General features: G+C 42.6%; 1 protein-coding gene across 2 annotated transcripts in view; it reads right to left on the bottom strand.

Annotated features, from left to right (window-relative positions):
* Positions 1-542: 542 nt before the first annotated feature.
* The window catches only part of LOC135523785 (rap guanine nucleotide exchange factor 1-like), a 55,447-nt gene continuing 34,410 nt past the window's right edge, over positions 543-21,579 (bottom strand). Inside the window, exons 10-24 of one of the 2 annotated variants that reach the window (XM_064950731.1) lie at positions 20,236-20,438; positions 15,957-16,046; positions 12,190-12,272; positions 11,933-12,038; positions 10,265-10,340; positions 7,426-7,510; positions 7,140-7,232; positions 6,321-6,506; positions 5,953-6,037; positions 5,766-5,860; positions 5,530-5,608; positions 5,314-5,415; positions 4,862-4,959; positions 3,887-4,015; positions 543-3,717 (exon numbers count right to left, since the gene is read on the bottom strand). In XM_064950731.1, coding sequence (XP_064806803.1) covers positions 3,567-3,717; positions 3,887-4,015; positions 4,862-4,959; positions 5,314-5,415; positions 5,530-5,608; positions 5,766-5,860; positions 5,953-6,037; positions 6,321-6,506; positions 7,140-7,232; positions 7,426-7,510; positions 10,265-10,340; positions 11,933-12,038; positions 12,190-12,272; positions 15,957-16,046; positions 20,236-20,438 — 1,661 coding nt within the window. In that variant the 3' untranslated portion in view covers positions 543-3,566. The remainder of the gene's footprint in view (positions 3,718-3,886; positions 4,016-4,861; positions 4,960-5,313; positions 5,416-5,529; positions 5,609-5,765; positions 5,861-5,952; positions 6,038-6,320; positions 6,507-7,139; positions 7,233-7,425; positions 7,511-10,264; positions 10,341-11,932; positions 12,039-12,189; positions 12,273-15,956; positions 16,047-20,235; positions 20,439-21,579) is intronic. The other variant, XM_064950814.1, reaches the window with a different exon arrangement.

Genomic DNA, 21,579 nt, shown 5'->3' with positions numbered 1-21,579 from the left:
CAAGTCGACTACTGATTTATGGTCTCACGGATGGACAGCCCTGCTGCCGGGACTTCCTAAAAATGGCACTTTGATACAGCTACGACTGGAAGTGACTTTGTAGACGGTTAGACACTAACCCTAACCTAATTATCCAAACCTGCTGCTTAAGTTCTAACTTGCTGCGAAAAAGTCACGTCCGGTTGTAGCTGTATCAAAGTGGTGTGTTTTTAGGGAATCTCCTGTGGTTACACTGGAATACATCGGTGCACTGACTTTGCGCCCTCAACTCTGGTACTGCAATCAATTTGAGACTCAAAAGGTTCACTTCTTCAATAAAATGGGGAGAAAATTGTCCAATGGCGCGGGACAGATTTTTCAAGTATGTTCTGACTGAGCTTCTGACTGACATATTTCAGGCATGATTGCAATTAGACATGTTTTATTCATCAGGAAAACCTCCATTGACCCTCTATTCATTCTATGCTTACTTGATGCCATCTATTTGCACACTGCACGGGATGACTATGGCAGAGAGGAATAAATAATGCACACACAACATGTAGAAATACTGCAGGTTTTATTTACTTGCACAGGGATCTGTGGTCTGGTAGGATTGATTCTGTCAAGGGATAATGTACCATCTTGTATTTGTAATGTAATGTATTTGCGTCATTTGGCATTGAGGTGTCCCTCAGTCTTTGAGAGAGACTTGATATGGACATGCTTGCCTAAGGTCCACTTATGATTGCTGTAATGTTCACTGCTATGTATAGATCCCTTGACACAAATCACATCACCATTTTGTTCATTAATGTTTTATTTTATATTCTATTTATCCCCTTTTTCTCCTCAATTTTGTGATATTCAATTGCAATGTTGTCTCATTACTGCAACTCTCCAACGGGCTCAGGAGAGGCGAAGGTCAGGTCATGTGTCCTCCGAAACATGACCCGCCAAACTGCGCTTCTTAACACCCGCCCGCTTAACCCGGAAGCCAGCTGCACCAATGTGTCGAGGAAACTGATGACCGAAATCAGACTGCAGGCACCCGGCCCGCCACAAGGAGTTGCTAGAGCGCGATGAGACAAGTAAAGCCCCTCCCGGCTAAACCCTCCCCTAACCCGGACGACGCTGGGCCAACTGCATGCCGCCATATGGGACTCCTGGTCACAGCTGGTTGTGACACAGCCTGGGATCGAACCCGGGTCTGTAGTGACGCCTCAAGCATTGCGATGCAGTGCCTTAGACCTCTGCGCCACTCGTGAGGTGTTTGTTCGATTTTTAAGTGCACCAGTCAAATGTTTGGACACCTCATTCAAGGGATTTTCTTTATTTTGACTATTTTGTACATTGTAGAACAAGACATCAAAACTATGAAATAACACATGGAATAATGTAGTAACCCAAAAAGTGTTAAACAAATCAAAATATTCTATATTTGAGATTCTTCAAAGTAACTACTCTTTGCCTTTGACGGCTTTGCACATATGTTCCCACATGTGCTGAGCACTTGTTGGCTGCTTTTCCAACTCATTCCAACCCAAACCATCTTAATTGGGTTGAGGCCAGGTGATTGTGGAGGCTAGGTCATCTGATGCAGCACTCCATCACTCTCCTTCTTGGTAAAATAGCCTGTAGACTGCCTGGAGGTGTTTTGGGTCATTATCCTGTTGAAAAACAAATGATAGTCCCACTAACCGCAAACCAGATGGGATGGCGTATCACTGCAGAATGCTGTGGTAGCCATGCTGGTTAAGTGTGCCTTGAATTCTAAATAAATCACTGACAGTGTCACCAGCAAAGCACCATCACACCTCCTCCATGCTTCACGGTGGGAACCGCAGAGACCATCCGTTCACCTACTCTGCATCTCACAAAGACAAGTCGGTTGGAACCAAAAATCTCAGATTTGGACTCATCAGACCAAAGGAGGTATTTCCACCATTGCTCGTGTTTCTTGGCCCAAGCAAGTCTCTTCTTATTATTGGTGTCCTTAAGAAGTGGTTTCTTTTCAGCAATTTGACCATGAAGGCCTGATTCACGCAGTCTCCTCTGAACCGTTGATGTTGAGATGTGTTCTTACTTGAACTCTGTGAATCATTTATTTGGGCTGCAAACTGAGGTGCAGTTAACTCTAATGAACTTATCCTTTGCAGCAGAGGTAACTCTGGGTGTTCTTTTCCTGTGACAGTCCTCATGAGAGCCAGTTTCATCATAGTGCTTGATGGTTTTTTACAACTGCACTTGAAGAAACGTTCTTGCCATTTTCCAGATTGACCGACCTTCATGTCTTAAAGTAATGGACTGTCGTTTCTCTTTGTTTATTTGAGCTGTTCTTGCCATAATATAGACCTGGTCTTTTTCCAAATATGGCTATTTTCTGTATACCACCCCTACCTTGTCACAACACAACTGATTGGCTCAAATGCATTAAGGAAAGAAATTACACACATTAACTTTTAAGGCATGCCAAGAGTGTACAAAGCTATCATCAAGGCAAAGGGTCACTACTGTGATAAATCTCAAATATAAAATATATTTTGACATGTTTAACACTTTTTTGGTTACTACATGATTTCATACAGTATGTGGGATCTGAGTGGCACAGCAGTCTAAGGCACTGCATCTCAGTGCAAGAGGCATCACTACAGTCCCTGGTTTGAATCCAGGCTGTATCACATCCGGCCGTGATTGGGAGCATCGCCCGGGGTTGGCCGGGGTAGGCAGTCATTGTAAATAAGAATTTCTTCTTAACTGACTTGCCTAGTTAAATAAAGGTAAAACATTTTTTTTTGTTATTTCATCGTTTTGATATCAACTATTATTCTACAATGTAGAAAATAGTACAAATAAAAACACTTGAATGAGTAGGTGTGTCCAAACTTTTGACTGGTACTGTATATAAACTTCATATCACTTCTCCCCATTTCTGAAATATCCTTTTAAAGAACAAAAGGAAAACTGCATTGCATCAGTCAGACAGTATCATACAACACTTCCTTGAACTACAAAATTCAGTCTTGTGTGCATCAGTAATATCTTTACCACCAGTAGTCTTGAAGCAGACCCGGGTGATTTGAGGTATTTCCCTCAAAGTTCTGCACCACCAACAGCAGTTCTCTGCCATGTCAGGCGTTATGGTATCCCAGTTTGTGTCATCAAAAAAAGGGCTGGTGTCCCATATAAAAAAAGAAGCCTAAACTGAGTGGTGTTTCCCATGGCACACATCAGTATGATATGCTTTTAGTCAGGACAATGTCTCTGGTTGTGAGATCCTGAAATGCTTGGACTATACCCATAATATGGCATTGGGTGGATGAGGTTGGCGACAAAGTTGAACATGAGGAATCTTTTTGCGAGCCTCCCAACACTTTGTGCTGTGCACAGTGTCTATCTCACTGGCTTTACTCACACACGGACTGAGACCCAGTGCAATCCACAACAGAGAATCCTAAGTCGGAGAGGTCCTGTAAACTACTAACAAAAAAACATCCCAGTCTTTTAGCTGCCTTCACAGTTCTCGTTTGTAGTCTCTTGTAATCAAGAAGAGTTTGACCCAAGGCCCAATACAGTGGGACATGTTCCTATGTCTTTTCTTCGCGCTCTGTTTTGCGCCGCGTAATGTTCCGAGGTTTGATCTTCAAAGACAACTCCCACAGAGCCTCCTCTGCCAGGTGGTCGCTGAAGTCGTTGAAGAAGGAGACAATATCGTCGTTGTGTTTCAGATCATAATGCCTGGGAGAGAGGAAAACACCATCTAAACATTGCAAAGGTGGTAAAAGTTAATGGAAAATATAAAATTCCAAGATAGGCCAATGATTTAACAAATTGTTACGTGAAAGAAAAGTGCGTTGAACATAAAGCTGTATGAGAGCGACAGCCAGATTGACCACTGTATACATACACCTGCTGGAAGCGCCTCATGCTGTCCAGGATGTTGAACTGCTGCCAGCGCTTGGAGAAGTTGACCTTCCCGTTGATTTGATCAGGGTTGCCCAGATGGACAAAGGTCAAGTCCTGGAGGATAAGACCCCTGTGTGTCGAGTGAGGAAAAAAACAAGAAACAGTAAAGACGAGAAATGCAAAGTAAGCAATACAAATGGTAGACGTGCAAATCCATTTGCATCACTTGTGACAGCGAAGTGTATACACTTTAACCCAGCAAGTTGACTTACAGAACAGCAAAGTGCATACACTTTAACCCAGCAGGTTGACTTACAGAACAGCAAAGTGCATACACTTTAAACCAGCAAGTTGACTTACAGAACAGCAAAGTGCATACACTTTAACCCAGCAAGTTGACTTACAGAACAGCAAAGTGCATACACTTTAAACCAGCAGGTTGACTTACAGAACAGCAAAGTGCATACACTTTAAGCCAGCAAGTTGACTTACAGAACAGCAAAGTGCATACACTTTAACCCAGCAGGTTGACTTACAGAACAGCAAAATGCATACACTTTAACCCAGCAAGTTGACTTACAGAACAGCAAAGTGCATACACTTTAAACCAGCAGGTTGACTTACAGAACAGCAAAGTGCATACCCTTTAAACCAGCAGGTTGACTTACAGAACAGCAAAGTGCATACACTTTAAACCAGCAGGTTGACTTACAGAACAGCAAAGTGCATACACTTTAAACCAGCAGGTTGACTTACAGAACAGCAAAGTGCATACACTTTAAACCAGCAGGTTGACTTACAGAACAGCAAAGTGCATACACTTTAAACCAGCAGGTTGACTTACAGAACAGCAAAGTGCATACACTTTAAACCAGCAGGTTGACTTACAGAACAGCAAAGTGCATACACTTTAAACCAGCAGGTTGACTTACAGAACAGCAAAGTGCATACACTTAAAACCAGCAGGTTGACTTACAGATATGGTATACATGGGGGCTCCACGTCTGCCAGTGCCGCTCGGTAGACCCGGAACGACGAGGAACTGTCTATTAACGTGCAGTATTCCTCTAGGCCCTGTAAAGAGAACAGTGACAGTCGTCCATGTTAACATCAAACACCAACACGTGTAGAGAGAGTTCATATTAGAGCTACCTTACAGTAACTGGGCGGCAGGGTAACCTAGTGGTTAGATCGTTGGACTAGTAACCGGAAGGTTACAAGTTCAAATCCCTGAGCTGACAAGTTACAAATCTGTCATTCTGCCCCTGAACAGGCATTTAACCTGTTCTTAACTGACTTGCCTAGTTAAATAAAGGTAAAAAGAACTGCTGTGAGGATGACACTTTTTTTTTTTTTTTTTTTTTTTTTACAATAAATTGATGTTTCAGAGCAATCTTTGGACATTGATTAGACCACAGTCTATCTCACCTCTGAGGTTGTTTTCTGCCACTCCAGTCTTCGGATGGGAGCTGAATCCAAGGCAGATAATATTGCCAAATATGAGTTGAAATTATTTAGCTTCCGTAAGTGCTGCAAGAGAGTGGAGGGAGACCATCTTAAAATGCACCTGAGAATTTGTTGCTTTTTCAACAAACACGCCCAAAACAACTGTTTGCTCAAGTATCCACATTTCAAAAGGCATACCTTCATTATTTTAATAAATTTGAGGAGGAGCTTTTCTCGGTCCTGGGCTTTCTCTTGCAGAATGATTATGGAGCGTACCCTGAGGGAGACACGAAGGGGGAGAGATGCATCAGTTTCATCACATGTTCTCCAGACCTGGCTGCTTTCCTCTCGGAGAGAGGGCAGTGAACTGAAGTTCTGCAGTGAACAAGAGAAGCAGCGTGGTGACTAAGAGAAGATGTGAGGTGCAGGCTTACCAGTAGGACATGTTGTTAAAGTGCTCTGTGAACTGTGTGAGGTTGGCACTCTTCTCCTCGTTCTGCTCCTTAGCCCAAAGCAACACCTCAGGGATCTGTCCAGAGAGAGAGACACACAAATAACTACTTTTTAGGCAGAGGGGCAGCATACACAGGAGGAGGAGAAAGACATGCTTGGATGAGCTACCTCAATTTTGTAGAAGAGCTCTGCATCCAGGAGAGTTAGCTGGTCGGCGATCTCATGACTTCGGAAGTCGTGCAGGGTCCCAGGTCTAAAGTTTCACACAGAAAATGGGGGGGAGGAAATGAGAAGAAAGTGAATATGGCCCAAGATAGAACTAGACACTGTGATACATTGATGTTCAGAACACAACAAGGAAATCCTTCACTGTCACGGAGCAGAACATTTCTAAATGTCTCTGCAAGCGGTAACATTCTCTGAAACAATACAAAATACATTGCAATACAATCATTATTGATCCATTATACCGAGACAAGGGACGTGACGTTTTAGCTGTCACAGTATCCTCATCCACTAATTGCGGGCGGACCTACCTGGCGGCGACACCTCTTGCGGCCAGTGGTTTGAGCGAGTAGGTGTAGCGCAGTAGCTTCCTCTGCTCCACCTTGTCCAGGATGTTTGTGCGGAGGACGCGGGCCAGGCTCAGCTCACCGTTACACACCAGCCTGAACACCAAGTCCATCAGCTGCATCAGGATGTCCTCCGTCATCTCCACCAGACTGACACACACACACACACAGCCGAGGGGATGGAGAGATGAGAGAAGGGTATGAGAGAGGGTGGTGGAGGTGGAAAAAGACCCGAGGAGGTGTTTACTTGCGCTGCGAGCTGCTCCAATAATTAAACAAATGTAACAGAAGTCCTATCACTCTCTGCACACACCAGCTTGCCATCATGGCTAAATTACATTTGAAAACTGATGGATATGCGCAAAAAGAGCAGACAACCGAGCAGGCTATTGGCTGGTAGGGGATGCGGCTGGCTGATCACAGCTGTCACACATTGATATTGGATGTATCTGACATCCTGCTCTGAACTCTGATTGATATTCTCTTTGTAGGACATGTAGGAATGCATTCTGTGCTCTGTCATTTATTTTGATATGAGAAACAGACACCCCGCCCAAATTTTTTTCTTCTTCGGGTCTACAGTGAAAATAGCCAAAACGTGACGAGTTTGCGTTTCTGTAATCATGACTGGTTAACCCCTCCCCCTTTTACCAGGAACAGACCAAAGGAATAGTGAATAAGAATCGTCATTGTTGCACAGTCATTGAAGGACAAACTTTTCTTTGCAGATTGCTTGTTTTTGATAGCTAGACTTCTGGTCAAATGGCAGGCTAGAGACCTCACCACAGCTCGTCCACCACACGGACAAGAACAAAGAAGGTGTTTTTGCTGACTTTCTTCTTGAAGGTATCTGGGCAGTGACAAAACCTGGTGTATGTGTTGAGGTGTTAAGGAAAACAAACAAATAGTCAAAGTATATTACACATCTTACAGTATTCAGAGTGTATATGACTAGGGGAGTGATGTGGTAGGGATTTTGCTACCCATTCCCCATTGTCTCAACCAAGCAGGCTTTGTTGGAGGAAACTCTTTGGGTCCACATGTGAGAAGTGAAGCATGGAAAGGATATCTGGAGTGCAGCTTTTTGATAAGGTCCTCTGGGGTTATGAACGTTCTGTACGTCGTCAGGAAAGCCTCACAGTACAAGACAAGATCTGGAAAAGAAGACCACAAAGGAGATTACTGAATATCCTCTCACTTCCCCAGAGCTCTATTTGGAAGGAAGGAAAGTCTGGGTGTATTATAGAAAAGCAGTACTAGTAAAAGCTAGAATCCTTAGTTGCTACATCCATTTCTGGACTATACATGAATTATTTACACTACCATTCAAAAGTTTGGGGTCACTTAAAAATGTCCTTGCTTTGGAAAGAAAAGCACTTTTTTTGTCCATTAAAATAACATCAAATTGATCAGAACTACAGTGTAGACATTGTTAATGTTGTAAATTACTATTGTAGCTGGAAACAGCAGATTTTTTTATGGAATATCTACATAGGCGAACAGAGGCCCATTATCAGCAATCATCACTCCTGTGTTCCAATGGCACCTTGTGTTAGCTAATCCAAGTTTGTCATTTAAAAGGCTAATTGATCATTAGAAAACCCTTTTGCAATTATGTTAGCACAGCTGAAAACTGTTGTTCTGATTAAAGATAGAATAGAAAATAGAATAGCAATAGAACTGGCCTTCTTTAGACTAATTGAGTATCTGGAGCATCAGCATTTGTGGGTTCGATAACAGGCTCAAAAATAAACAAATAACTTTCTTCTGAAACTCGTCAGACTATTCTTGTTCTGAGATATGAAGGCTATTCCATGTGAGAAATTGCCAAGAAACTGAAGATCTAGTATAACGCTGTGTGCTACTCACTTCACAGAACAGCGCACACTGTCTGTCAATGTATACGAAATGCTTCAGTCTGGTTTTAGACCCCATCATAGCACTGAGACTGCGCACTTGTGAAGGTGGTAAATTACCTTTTAATGGCATCAGACCGAGGCTCTGCATCTGTCCTCGTGCTCCTAGACCTTAGTGCTGCTTTTGATACCATCGATCACCACATTCTTTTGGAGAGATTGGAAACCCAAATTGGTCTACACGGACAAGTTCTGGCCTGGTTTAGATCTTATCTGTCGGAAAGATATCAGTTTGTCTCTGTGAATGGTTTCTCCTCTGACAAATCAACTGTAAGTTTCGGTGTTCCTCCAGGTTCCGTTGTAGGACCACTATTGTTTTCACTATATATTTTACCTCTTGGGGATGTCATTCGAAAACATAATGTTAACTTTCACTGCTATGTGGATGACACACATCTGTACATTTCAATGAAACATGGTGAAGCCCCAAAATTGCCCTCGCTAGAAGCATGTGTTTCAGACATAAGGAAGTGGATGGCTGCAAACTTTCTACTTTTAAACTTGGACGAAACAGAGATGCTTGTTCTAGGTCCCAAGAAACAACGAGATCTTCTGTTGAATCTGACAATTAATCTTAATGGTTGTACAGTCGTCTCAAATAAAACTATGAAGGACCTCTGCGTTACTCTGGACCATGATCTCTCTTCTGAAGAACATATCAAGACCATTTCAAGGACAGCTTTTTTCCATATTCGTAACATTGCAAAAATCTGAAACTTTCTGTCCAAAATTGATGCAGAAAAATTAATCCATGCTTTTGTCACTTCTAGGTTAGACTACTGCAATGCTCTACTTTCCGGCTACCCGGATAAAGCACTAAATAAACTTCAGTTAGTGCTAAATACGGCTGCTAGAATCCTGACTAGAACCAAAAAATTTGATCATATTACTCCAGTGCTAGCGTCCCTACACTGGCTTCCTGTCAAGGCAAGGGCTGATTTCAAGGTTTTACTGCTAACCTACAAAGCATTACATGGGCTTGCTCCTACCTATCTCTCTGATTTGGTCCTGCCGTACATACCTACATGTACGCTACGGTCACAAGACGCAGGCCTCCTAATTATCCCTAGAATTTCTAAGCAAACAGCTGGAGGCAGGGCTTTCTCCTATAGAGCTCCATTTTAATGGAATGGTCTGCCTACCCATGTAAGAGACGCACACTCGGGCTCTACCTTTAAGTCTTTACTGAAGACTCATCTTTTCAGTGGTCATGTGATTGAGTGTAGTCTGGCCCAGGAGTGAGAAGGTGAACGGAAAGGCTCTGGAGCAACAAACCGCCCTTTGTGCCTGGCCCCTCTTTCCACTGGGATTCTCTGCCTCTAACCCTATTACAGGGGCTGAGTCACTGGCTTACTGGGGCCACTTGTCTCGGGATGGTAAGTTGGTGGGTGAAGATATCCCTCTAGTGGTGTGGGGGCTGTGCTTTGGCAAAGTGGGTGGGGTTATATCCTTCCTGTTTGGCCCTGTCCGGGGGTGTCCTCGGGTGGGGCCACAGTGTCTCCTGACCCCTCCCGTCTCAGCCTCCAGTATTTATGCTGCTGTAGTTTATGTGTCGGGGGGCTCAGTTTGTTATGTCTGTAGTACTTCTCCTGTCCTATTCGGTGTCTTGTGTGAATTTAAGTGTGCTCTCTCTAATTCTCTCTTTCTCTCTTTTTTTCTCTCTCTCGGAGGACCTGAGCCCTAGGACCATGCCTCAGGACTACCTGACATGATGACTCCTTGCTGTCCCCAGTCCACCTGGCCGTGCTGCTGCTCCAGTTTCAACTGTTCTGCCTCATTATTATTGGACCATGCTGGTCATTTCTGAACATTTGAACATCTTCGCCATGTTCTGTTATAATCTCCACCCGGCACAGCCAGAAGAGGACTGGCCACCCCACATAGCCTGGTTCCTCTCTAGGTTTCTTCCTAGGTTTTGGCCTTTCTAGGGAGTTTTTCCTAGTCACCGTGCTTCTACACGGTGGGGGGTGTACTATGGAAGTCATAAATTACCTTTGCGGTCCGTTTCTGTGGCGTGGACTAATAAAATATCCCCCGATCCGGCTCGGACATCTGGACCGTCATCGTTCTGGTATCACATGTGGACAGATAAAGTTGTAAGAGCAGAGAGAGAGGATTAGCCTAATTGTTGACATCATGAGGAGTCCTAGTGTAGCCCTACAAGTGACTGTCCTGATGAAACCATTTTGACAATATTGAAAAATATGTTTTGAAAATTCATGCTAACCATGAGGGGGTTTTCTATAAGGAGATAGGCGCTACTAAAGCTGCACTGACCTTGCCATGCTAACTCCAGATCTTCACCTACATATTTATCATCTACTGTGAGAATGTGATCATATAGCCCCCTCAAAATCAACTCTAGACTTCAAAGCAATTTCCATGGTGTTTTTTTTATTGTTCCCCTCTAATCAGGGACTGATTTAGACCTGGGATACCAGGTGGGTGCAATTAATTATCAGGTAGAACAGAAAACCAGCAGGCTCTGGACCTCGTAACAGTAACAGACAGGGACGTTGCATTTGAGTTACAGAGGCAGGGGCCAGCAGAGGGCAAGCTCTCTGTAAACAGCTGATTGGTGGCTTATTCTGTATTAGTAGTATCCTTCTTGTAGGACAGGGATCTATGCTGACATTTTACGAGGACAAAAATAAAATGTAGGTGCACAATAAAAGTATGAGGAAGAGTGTTTTTATTCTAAGAAATGGAAAAACGTTTGGTTTTTGGAGTGTTCCATGCTGAATCAATTACAATGTACCCTCAAATATTTGAGACACTTAGGAGAGACAAAACATTTCAGCTGCCCCTTTAAGGGGCGGGACGTTACCATTGTAACGGTGGGACTCACATGTCTATCTGTGAGAGATGAGATTCTGCGACATGTCTCTTCGCTAGCAGTTGAGCAAGCTCAAACTAACATTGAAATAAAACCTAGTGTGTGAACAAAACAATGTAAATAGCCAAGAAACACGAGAACAAAGTCACACTTTAGTAGACTTTCAGCTAAATTTGGACACAGGGGTCTCCTGAGTGGAGCAGTGGTCTAAGGCACTGCCTTAGAGATATCCTGGTTCGGGTCCAGGCTCTGTTACAGTCGGCCTTGACCGGGAGACCCATGGGGCGGCCCAGCGTTGGCCGGGTTTAGGGGAGGGTTTCGCCGGCAGGGATGTCCTTGTCCCATCGTGCTCTAGCGACTCCTGTGGCGGGCCTGGCGCAATGCATGCTGACACGGTCGCCAGGTGTACGGTGTTTCCTCCGACACATTGGTGCGGCTGGCTTCCGGGTTAAGCGGGCATTGTGTCACGAAGCGGTGCGGCTTGGCTGGGTTGTGTTTCTGAGGACGGACGACTCTCGACCTTCGCCTCTCCTGAGTTCTGTACGGGAGTTGCAGCGATGAGACAAGACTGTAACTACCAATTGGATACCACGAAATTGGGGAGAAAAAGGGGTAAAAAATTAAAATAAATGTAAAACGTTTGACAACATCTATTTCTAGGCGCATATGCGAGTAAAATAGTTGCACCGTAGAGCCATGTAGGATCCTATGAAGTATCACATAAAAAGAGGCATCTCCTGCTCTATGATTAAACTGCTTGATCTGAAAGAGACGCGAGGTAAAATGGGCTGACCATCAACAGTAGAAAACGAGGACACGTTTACCTCCTGCTTTAGTGTTAACCGGGACATGATCTCCATGTGATCGATGAGGGAAAGCTCATCCGTCTCCTCGCTACTCTGCCCATCTTCAGACGACTTTTGTCTTCGGCTGAGTGAGAAAGAGAAAAAGAATATAACAACAAAGGGAATCCTTCCTTCTGTCACTGGAGAGTAGGAACAATGGAGAATATTTTATTATTTATTTAACCTCAAAATAAAAGGAAACAGAAAGGCCAGACTGTCATGGCATGGGTTCTTACCGGTCATCGGACATGTCCTTGTTATTGCACAGTGGGTTCTCTGAGGCAGTGTCCTCCAGTGAGTCATCTATGGCAGACGAATCCTGATAACAACACAGAGTGGTTAGGACCGGTCTCGCACCAAATCCAGCAGCCTGAGGTCATGTTCGTTAGGGCATGGCACAGAAAAGGTTTCACAATGATTTGCAGTGGAAAACAAAAATGTGCATTTCTCATTGGACATTTATTTCTATGCTTGTTTCAGGTTATTTTCTTCTGTTCGGTACCAAATGAACATGACCCTGAGGTCGAGATAAAGGTGAAAATGCTTTCTTAGTTAAGGTAGATGTGTGGGTACGTTGTCTAAGCACATGGAGGTTTCAACTTAGTATTCAGTGAGTTGTTCCGTCAGCTTTGAGGAAAACAGACATTGGTAGTTCACACACACTATTCATATTATACGCTCTATGGATCAGTGGAGGCTGCTGAGGGGAGGACGGCTCATAATAACAACTAGAACGGAGAAATGGAATGAAACCATATCTTTAATGTATTTGATACCATTCCACCTTCCACTCCAGTCATTACCATGGGCCAGTCCTCCGCAATTAAGATGCCACCAATCTCCTGTGGTATGGATACATGCATAACTCTAGCCTCACTTCTCTAGTGCAAATGCAACACTAAATACACAATACACTTAATATACAGTGCCTTCAGAAAGTATTCACACAAGTATTCACACCCCTTGACTCTTTCCACATTTGGTTGTGTTACAAAGTGGGATTAAAATTGATTTGTCTATTCTTTTTTTTTTACACAATATAACTAATGTGTAAGAAAAATAAAACACTAATATCTTGATTAGATAAATATCCAAACCCCCTGAGTTACATGTTAGAATCATTCTTTCTGGGTAAGACTAAGAGCTTTGCATACCGGGATTGTACAATACTTAGAATTTTTTCTTTTTTAAATTCTTCAAGCTCTGTCAAGTTGGTTGTTGATCATTGCTTGAGAGCCATTTTCAAGTCTTGCCATGGATTTTCAAGAATATTTAAGTCAAAACTAGAACTCGGCTACTTCGGAACATTCAATGTCATTGTGGTTAGTAACTCAGTGTAGATTTGGCCATGAGGGACCTTAGAGATAATTGTATGTGCGGGGTACAGAGATGAGGTAGTCATTCAAATGTTAAACACAATTATTGCGCAGAGAGTGAGTCAATGCAATTTGTGACTTTTTAAGCACATTTTTACTCCTGAACGTATTTATGCTTGCCATAAGAAAAGGGGTTGAATACTTATTGACTTAAGACATTTTGGAATTTGTAAAAATGTCTACAAATGTAATTCCACTTTATGGGGTATTGTGTGTAGGCCACTGACACAAAATCTCAATTTAATCCACCTTAAATTCAGGCTGTCACATAACAAAATGTGGAAGAAGTGTAAATACTTTCTGAAGGCACTGTATCTACCCATCTCCATCCCAGAAGACAGTCCAGATTGTCTTTTTACTAAAAACATGGGGAATGGGGAGAACTTTGAGCGAGAAAGACTGAATAAATAAGCTGAGCGTTTAGTCGTTGTATTGGGCTGTCCTTCCTGATGAAAGGCCTTCTGGAAGATGTTAAATACACAGACTTAACTCAGAGCCATTCATGAATCCAGTTGTAATTAGTTACTACGATCCAGACCTGACCCAGGTGGACAACCACCATTGACCTTAAAGGCCAAGTTTATGAACATGATAGAAAATGTCTCACTGTCACTTGGAGACAAACCCCCCTTGAGACAATGACAGGGGAGTGACTGATGTACTTTGAGCTAGAACTACACATAGGCCCATATAGTAGGGAATGGGGACTAGAGGTCGACCGATTAATCGGAATGGCCGATTTCAAGTTTTCATAAGAATAGGTAATTGGCATTTTTGGACACCGATTGTGGGCGATTACATTGCACTCCACGAGGAGACTGCGTGGCAGGCTGACTACCTGTTACGTGAGTGCAGCAAGAAGCCAAGGTAAGTTGCTAGCTAGCATTAAATTTATCTTATAAAAAACAATCAATCTTCACATAATCACTAGTTAACTGTACATGGTTGATGATATTACTAGTTTATCTAGCTTGTCCTGCATTGCATATAATCAATGCGGTGCCCATTAATTTCTCATCGAATCACAGCCTACTTCGCCAAACGGGTGATGATCTAACAAGCGCATTCGCGCAAAAAGCACTGTCGTTGCACCAATGTGTACCTAACCATAAACATCAATGCCTTTCTTTAAAATCAATACACAAGTATATATTTTTAAACCTGCATATTTAGTTAATATTGCCTGCTAACATGAATTTCTTTTAACTAGGGAAATTGTGTCACTTCTCTTGCGTTCAGTGCAAGCAGAGTCAGGGTATATGCAGCAGTTTGGGCCGCCTGGCTCGTCGCGAACTGTGTGAAGACCATTTATTCCTAACAAAGACTAATTAATTTGCCAGAATTGTACATAATCATGACATAACATTGAAGTTTGTGCAATGTAACAGCAATATTATAGACTTATGGATGCCACCCGTTAGATAAAATACAGAACGGTTCCGTATTTCACTGAAAGAATAAACATTGACCATATTAATGACCTAAGGCTTGTATTTCTGTGTGTTATTATGTTATTATTAAGTCTATGATTTGATATTTGATAGAGCAGTCTGAGTGGTGGTAGGCAGCAGCAGCCTCATAAGCATTCATTTAAACAGCACTACTGCATTTGCTAGCAGCTCTTCGCTGTGCCTCAAGCATTGAGCTGTTTATGACTTCAAGTCTATCAACTCCCGAGATTAGGCTGATGTAACCGATGTGAAATGGCTAGCTAGTTAGCAGGGTGCGCGCTAATAGCGTTTCAATCGGTGACGTCACTAGCTCTGAGACCTTGAAGTAGTTGTTCCCCTTGCAATGTAAGGGCCAAGGCTTTTGTGGAGCGATGGGTAACGATGCTTTGAGGGTGGCTGTTGTCGATGTAACCCTGGTTCGAGCCCAGGTAGGGGCGAGGAGAGGGACGGAAGCGATACCGTTACACTGGCAATACTATAGTGCCTATAAGAACATCCAATAGTCAAAGGTATACGAAATACAAATGGTATAGAGAGAAATAGTCCTATAATTCCTACAATAACTACCTAAAACTTCTTACCTGGGAATATTGAAGACCCATGTTAAAAGGAACCACCAGCTTTCATATGTTCTCATGTTCTGAGCAAGGAACTTAAATATTAGCTTTCTTACATGGCACATATTGCACTTTTACCTTCTTCTGCAACACTTTGTTTTTGCATTATTTAAACCAAATTGAACATGTTTCATTATTTATTTGAGACTAAATTGTTTTTATTGATGTATTATACTAAGTTAAAATAAAAGTGTTCATTCAGTATTGTTGTAATTGTCATTATTACAAATAAATAAATTCAGACAATTAATCGGTATCGGCTTTTTTTGGTCCTCCAATAAATCGGTATCGGCGTTGAAAAAATCATAATCGGTCAACCTAATAGGGACAGTCCAGTAGTAGGGGATTTGGGGAAAGGAAGAGAAACATGGTCATGTACAGGCAGTTACCAAAGCAGGGCATGCCAAGCGATCGAAGAGACACAACGAATCCTGAGTGGTTAGGTCACATACAGATAGGGTTACTTAGTGAGGTCTGTTGTCAGTCATGGTGCAACTGTCTGTGAAAGCACGCTTTTCTCTCCTCGCTCTCATGCAACCTCTCTGCTTAGGCTACTTACTCGGCGGGAGAACCCATCTCCTTTGGCTTGGCTGGATGTGTACAGATTAACGTACTCTCCCTCCCCGCCTTCCTCGTTAGCGCTTTCGCTCTACGGGGGAAAAAAGAAAGACAGCAACGAGAATGACAGATGCTTGGAAAAAGCAAATGTGGTTCCGAATGCGAAAGCTTCTCACAACTAGCCGGACAAAACAAACAAGTACCTATATCATCTCAAATGAAACCACTAAGAACCAACTGTTCCAATCACAACAGCATACATAGAGCTGCAGACTTGTTTTACCTAGGGTTTGGCCTATTTTCAAGGATAAGAACATCACGTCACCGACATTGAAACAGCCCTTTGCTAACAATGTTTATACCCTACTCCAGATCTGTGCTCTTCTTCAATAGCACCCCCCCTGTCAAACACAATCCCATTTTCTTTTCGCACAGTGCCTAACACTTGTCACAACACACAGCTAGGGCTCACCAAAGAGGTTTGACGAGTGTCAGAGAAAGAAGAGTCAGTGAGAAGACCGATAGCAAGAGAGCTGTCCAGAGAGCCGTTGGCCACCAGCACAGGGTCAGGGCTGCCACTGCCCGCGGCCGCTAGGTCCATGCTCTGTGATTGGTGGACAATGGGAGAGTGGGAAGAGACAGATAAGAGAAGATATGGAATGGAAGATTGGCAGAGAGGTGCAAAGTCCTGAGAATAGGACCGGAGAACTGTCTTATGCTGAGAGAACGAGGGCGAGAAACGAGAAGGAAAGAGAAAGAGAGATTAAGACAAAAGCTACTTGAGAGATCTACAAGGTCAAAGAGCAAATCTTTTTTGAAATAGATCATTGAGAGTGATGCATCGGCATACTTGCCATCGGAGAACAATATGACTGTAGGCTATATTGTCTGTATCTGACTGGTCAGTCAGTGACTAGAATTGCTAAATCAACTCAGTCTCTTCAAAATTACATATTCACAAAATGTGCTTGTTGTAACTTGTAACAGATCTGTTGAATATCTCATGCATATAGGTTTAATTGAAACCAAGTCAAAAGGGTGCAACAAGAATCAATGGTTCTTCAGCAAGAACAGATCAATTGTCCTCATCATTGCTCCAAAACTAGAATGATTAGACAAAGAAGAATACAGAACATTCATTTGCTGCGTTTGTATCATAATAGTTCTGGATTGTGTTCAAGCCCCAGTTTTAAATGAATGACTTCCGCTAATATAAATAACACATTTCACAAATTCTGGATGAAAACAACTGCATGCTTTCTCTCTTTCTCTCTAACAGAGATTGCCATTTACTGTATAAATATTGAGGGGTCTGATAGAGAGTGAAGAATGAACGTGTTTGCCAGTGTGTGTGTTTTTTGCACAATATACTCCCTTATCAGTAGCTGAACATGTCTACAATGGCTAATGGCTAATAAATTAACTTTTTGTATTGGTGTCAATACTTCTAAAGCAGAAGCGCAGTCATGTCTGTGGCGGAGCAGACAAGGTTTCAACTGGTATTGGTTTTCTTTTCAAATACTTCTGATGCACTTGATCGAGCTTGCCTGACACGGTGGGACCAATTAAATAGTTCCCAAAGTGCAACACTTTCATTTAATTTAGCACCGCACTTTGCCCGTGACTTTCCAGGTTAAATAAAATGTTTTAGAAAGAAAACAAATACTATTTAAAGCCAAGTCTACTGTAGAGAGTGATAAGAGCAGAGAATCAGAAAGGCAGGCAGACAAGCCAACTGAGAGTCACTCACCATAGGGGTGGTCAGGGAGGAGTTAGAGACTGACATGCTGAGAGCAGCCCCCGTCTCCTCCTCCACCACCACTGCAGCCTGCGACTGCTGAAGGTGGCAGGAGAGAGAGGACGAAGAAGAGGACGAGGAAGAGGCAGAGTGGGAGGCCTGGAAGGGGGGAAAGGAGAGTGTGAGGGAAGGAGAAAGTAGAAAGAGAGGAGCAGGGAGAAAGTACAGTGGGAAATGTTAGTTAGCAAAAGAAGACGTAGGTCTACGCAGATAGTTAAGCCCAATCTAGAAGCAGCAGAAAACAATAGGCTTGATGGACTAATAGAATGCTACGGCAGACAAAGCGTTAAAATAGAAACACACTAGTGCTTTCTAATATTCTACTGTTACCTCTGTGTTATGCATCGCTCTGATGGAGGCCGGGCTTTCCAAAAAGAAAAAAGGAATGAGATTTGATGAGTGCAATGGAAAATGAAGCCCCAAAATGTTTTTTTTTTTTTTAGATTTTTTTATATTTAAAACGCATCATCATGATGCTGTGGCCGGTGACACTGCTGGGAACTAGTCCGCGTTCACATCCTTGTCGGAACTAGGAACTCCAACATTTCCGACTTGCTGATTTGTTGAACGCAGTTACCATGTCGGAAATGTCAGAGTTTCCGTGGAAAGTATCAACAGTAGACTAAAGGAAAAAAATACTAAAATATAGTTTGAGTGGATTTTCCCTTTAACCCGTTTCACCTAAGCATTTACATAAATTATCCTAACCTTTGTCATTAGTTCCCCTAACTGCCAACGTAAATTATTTCCATGATTCTCCTTTGTTGTTAAGGCACAACAAGCAACCTGGTCTCAGAGAAATAGTATAATACTATACATGCACCAAGATGTATATTATCCAATTCGTATGCTATTGTATGTCCAGGTAAGACGTTTGATACTATACATCCTATAATTAGTATGATATTGTATGATCTATGCATAGTCAACTTACCCCTACCTACATCTACAAATGACCTATTTTTTTTTACTTTAGTTTATTTAGTAAATATATAAAAACTGCATTGTAGGTTAAGGGCTTGCTTGAAAGTAAGCATTTCACGGTAAGGTCTACACCTGTTGGATTCTGCGCATGTGACTAATAACATTTGATTTTGATCGCTACTCCATTCATTAAAAAAAAAAAATATATATAAAAAAAGTTTACCTTCATTTAACTAGGCAAGTCATAATGCAACCTAACGTAACATAATATATCATACTAAATGGAGTGCCACAGATTTACGTACAGAGATTTACGTACAGCAACTGTGTGCTTTAGGGCCATGCAGACGTCTCAGAGCAGTCTGGTAGGCTGTTTGGCGTGTTTATCCGACTGGATACATTTAATTTTTTTAATGTTTATGTCCCTCCCACTTATAAAACCAAAGTTGTGCCCCTGTCTACATCTATAGCTTAAGTTCAAACCAATCCTTGTTTTATTTCCCTGCTCCCCAGAGGATTCTGTGATTGGTCTTAATCCTCACCCACTATGAACTGGGCATGCAGTAATCCACAAGGTCAAATAACAGGAAAAAAATTGCAGAAATGTTTCATTTTCATTTCTCACATTTTGATCCGCTTTAGATATGTTTAAAAATGTCCATAAATATGGATAAACCTTGAGCATGGATTGACTCATTTATATCGGGTTCATGCTTTTTTTTCTGGCAGAGCAAATTACTTTTTCCAACCATGAATGTCTGGTAGAGAGATTATGGCATTGAATATAATCTGGGAAATAAACTACTACAGCCTTGCAGAGGCCTGAAACAAACTTAACAAATGGCCAAAATGATGAAAACAAATTCAATTCAAACACAGTGGTGGGATGTAAGATGGGACATCATGGAGGACAAGTCTGCACAAAAGGCCAATCGTCTTATGCCGGCGGAAAACAATCTTACTGAGAAGTGGTAGTAATTTAAATTGTACCGTTGCACTGATTTGTATTTGTTGTTAAGATGTTTTTTTATGATGCAAAAAAGGTAGCCTACTGGTTCGAATACCCGAGCCGACAAGGTGAAAAATCGGCTTAAGTTCCCTTAAGCAAGGCACTTAACCCTAATTTGCTCCAGGGGTGCCGTACTACTATGGCTGACCCTGTAAAGCAACACATTTCTCTGCACCTATCCGGTGTATGTGACAATAAAACATGTCTTTTAAAATGTTTTCTCTATGCATTGAAGTAGAGTTTGGAGATGAGTTACCACTAGAGTCTGCTTGCCTTCTGGATGTTTAGAACTTAACACCCTGCTTTTCTTCTTCTATGTTATACAGATGGGCTAAAACATCATGGACTCACTCACCACTCAATCCTACACACTTGGTACAATATATGATAAGAAAATGAGTTTCTTGAAATGCATATGTATTGGGCCTTGGTAAGTGATGGATGTGTGTGAACAGGGTGTGTGGATGGGCTGGCGTACTGCATGTTGTAACACTGGGGAGTGTGAGGCCTCAGTGTGGCTTCAGTGTGGGGTGAGGGGCTATAGTTTACCAGTTGCCTCTGTTTGGGTGGCAGTGCCGGGGGTGGGAGGGGCTCGTGGACAGAGTCGCTGCTGCTAAACGAGTCATTGAAGCCGTAGACTTCCTGGAAGTGCTTGTTGCGTTGCTCATAGATGCTCTTGCTCTGTGGCATCTGGTAGAAAACTGAGGGCTGGGGCTCCGAGTAGTCTTCCACAAACTGCATGTATTTCAGAACTGTGGGGGTGAGACGTGCACACAGACGCACACACACGCACACAAACACAGACCAAAAAAAACAGAGATATTACAATGACAATGCGCTTGCAGATGATAATGACAGTGTTCTTCAGAGTATCCCAAACCGTTTACACATTGTTATAGTGTTCAGATGAGGAAATTCTACATGTCAAACGTTGGTTTAAATGGAGCCCTTCACTTCCAATCCTGTAAATTGTAAAAATTAAAAATGGTCGTGGTGTGCATTAAATACAATTTCAAAACAAGAAAATCGTATTTTGGGGGAGATGACAATGCTAGCCCTGTAGAAACCCTGACCATTTAGTCATTAGAACAGTGCTCTGCTGTTGAATTTGTAAGTCGCTCTGGATAAGAGCGTCTGCTAAATGACTTAAATGTAAATGTAAATGTTGAAAATCTAAATAAACAGGCTAGCGGAGGCACAAGTACAGCCAAACCTTCTGGTCCTGGTTTTAAGCTCTTTATAGTGCTACTGACCATATAAAATGTCCTGATTACTACATAGTTATGGCCACCCTTCAACACATACGCTGAGAGGGCCAATCAGCACAAGCTCATTTCCTGCACAGCCGGGAGAGTCCCCTCCTCTATTAACTGACACATTCCATCAACAAATGCATTATTTCATGTGAGCTCACAGGGCTGGCATAAGTGAAACCTCCAGGCCTCTGTGTGTGTATGTGTGCGCACAGGGCTCCTAGCTGTGTACTCATCCACACACACCCACACAGGGCTAGCCCGCAGCACAAACATGAAGCGCATGGAACTCCCAACAGCTCCTCATTCAGCAGCAGCAGCAGCATGTCCTATCCAACATGGCTGGCTCCATTGTGATGGCCTAGCTAGCAGACAGAGGGTTGAGGGCAGGATGGAACAACCAAATCCTATAGGAACATAATAAGTATGGCAGATCTGCAGGGATTACAAGCATGTATCAGACGGACACACCTGCCCAATAAAGGTGTCCAAATGCTTCCCAGCCGAAACAGTTCGGAAGAGTTTGTGCATATATTATGACAACATTTTGTGACGTTTTAGACTAGGGTATGTTTTTTTTGTCATCTGTTTGGGCGCACAACATTTTTTCTTGAGGCAAACCGAAGTTGGTAGCCGAAGT

Source organism: Oncorhynchus masou, chromosome 1 (genome assembly GCF_036934945.1).
Source record: "Oncorhynchus masou masou isolate Uvic2021 chromosome 1, UVic_Omas_1.1, whole genome shotgun sequence".
NCBI classification, from domain to species: domain Eukaryota; kingdom Metazoa; phylum Chordata; class Actinopteri; order Salmoniformes; family Salmonidae; genus Oncorhynchus; species Oncorhynchus masou.
Note: the sequence above shows the minus strand (reverse complement) of the source record. Positions and strands in the feature narration are given on the sequence as shown.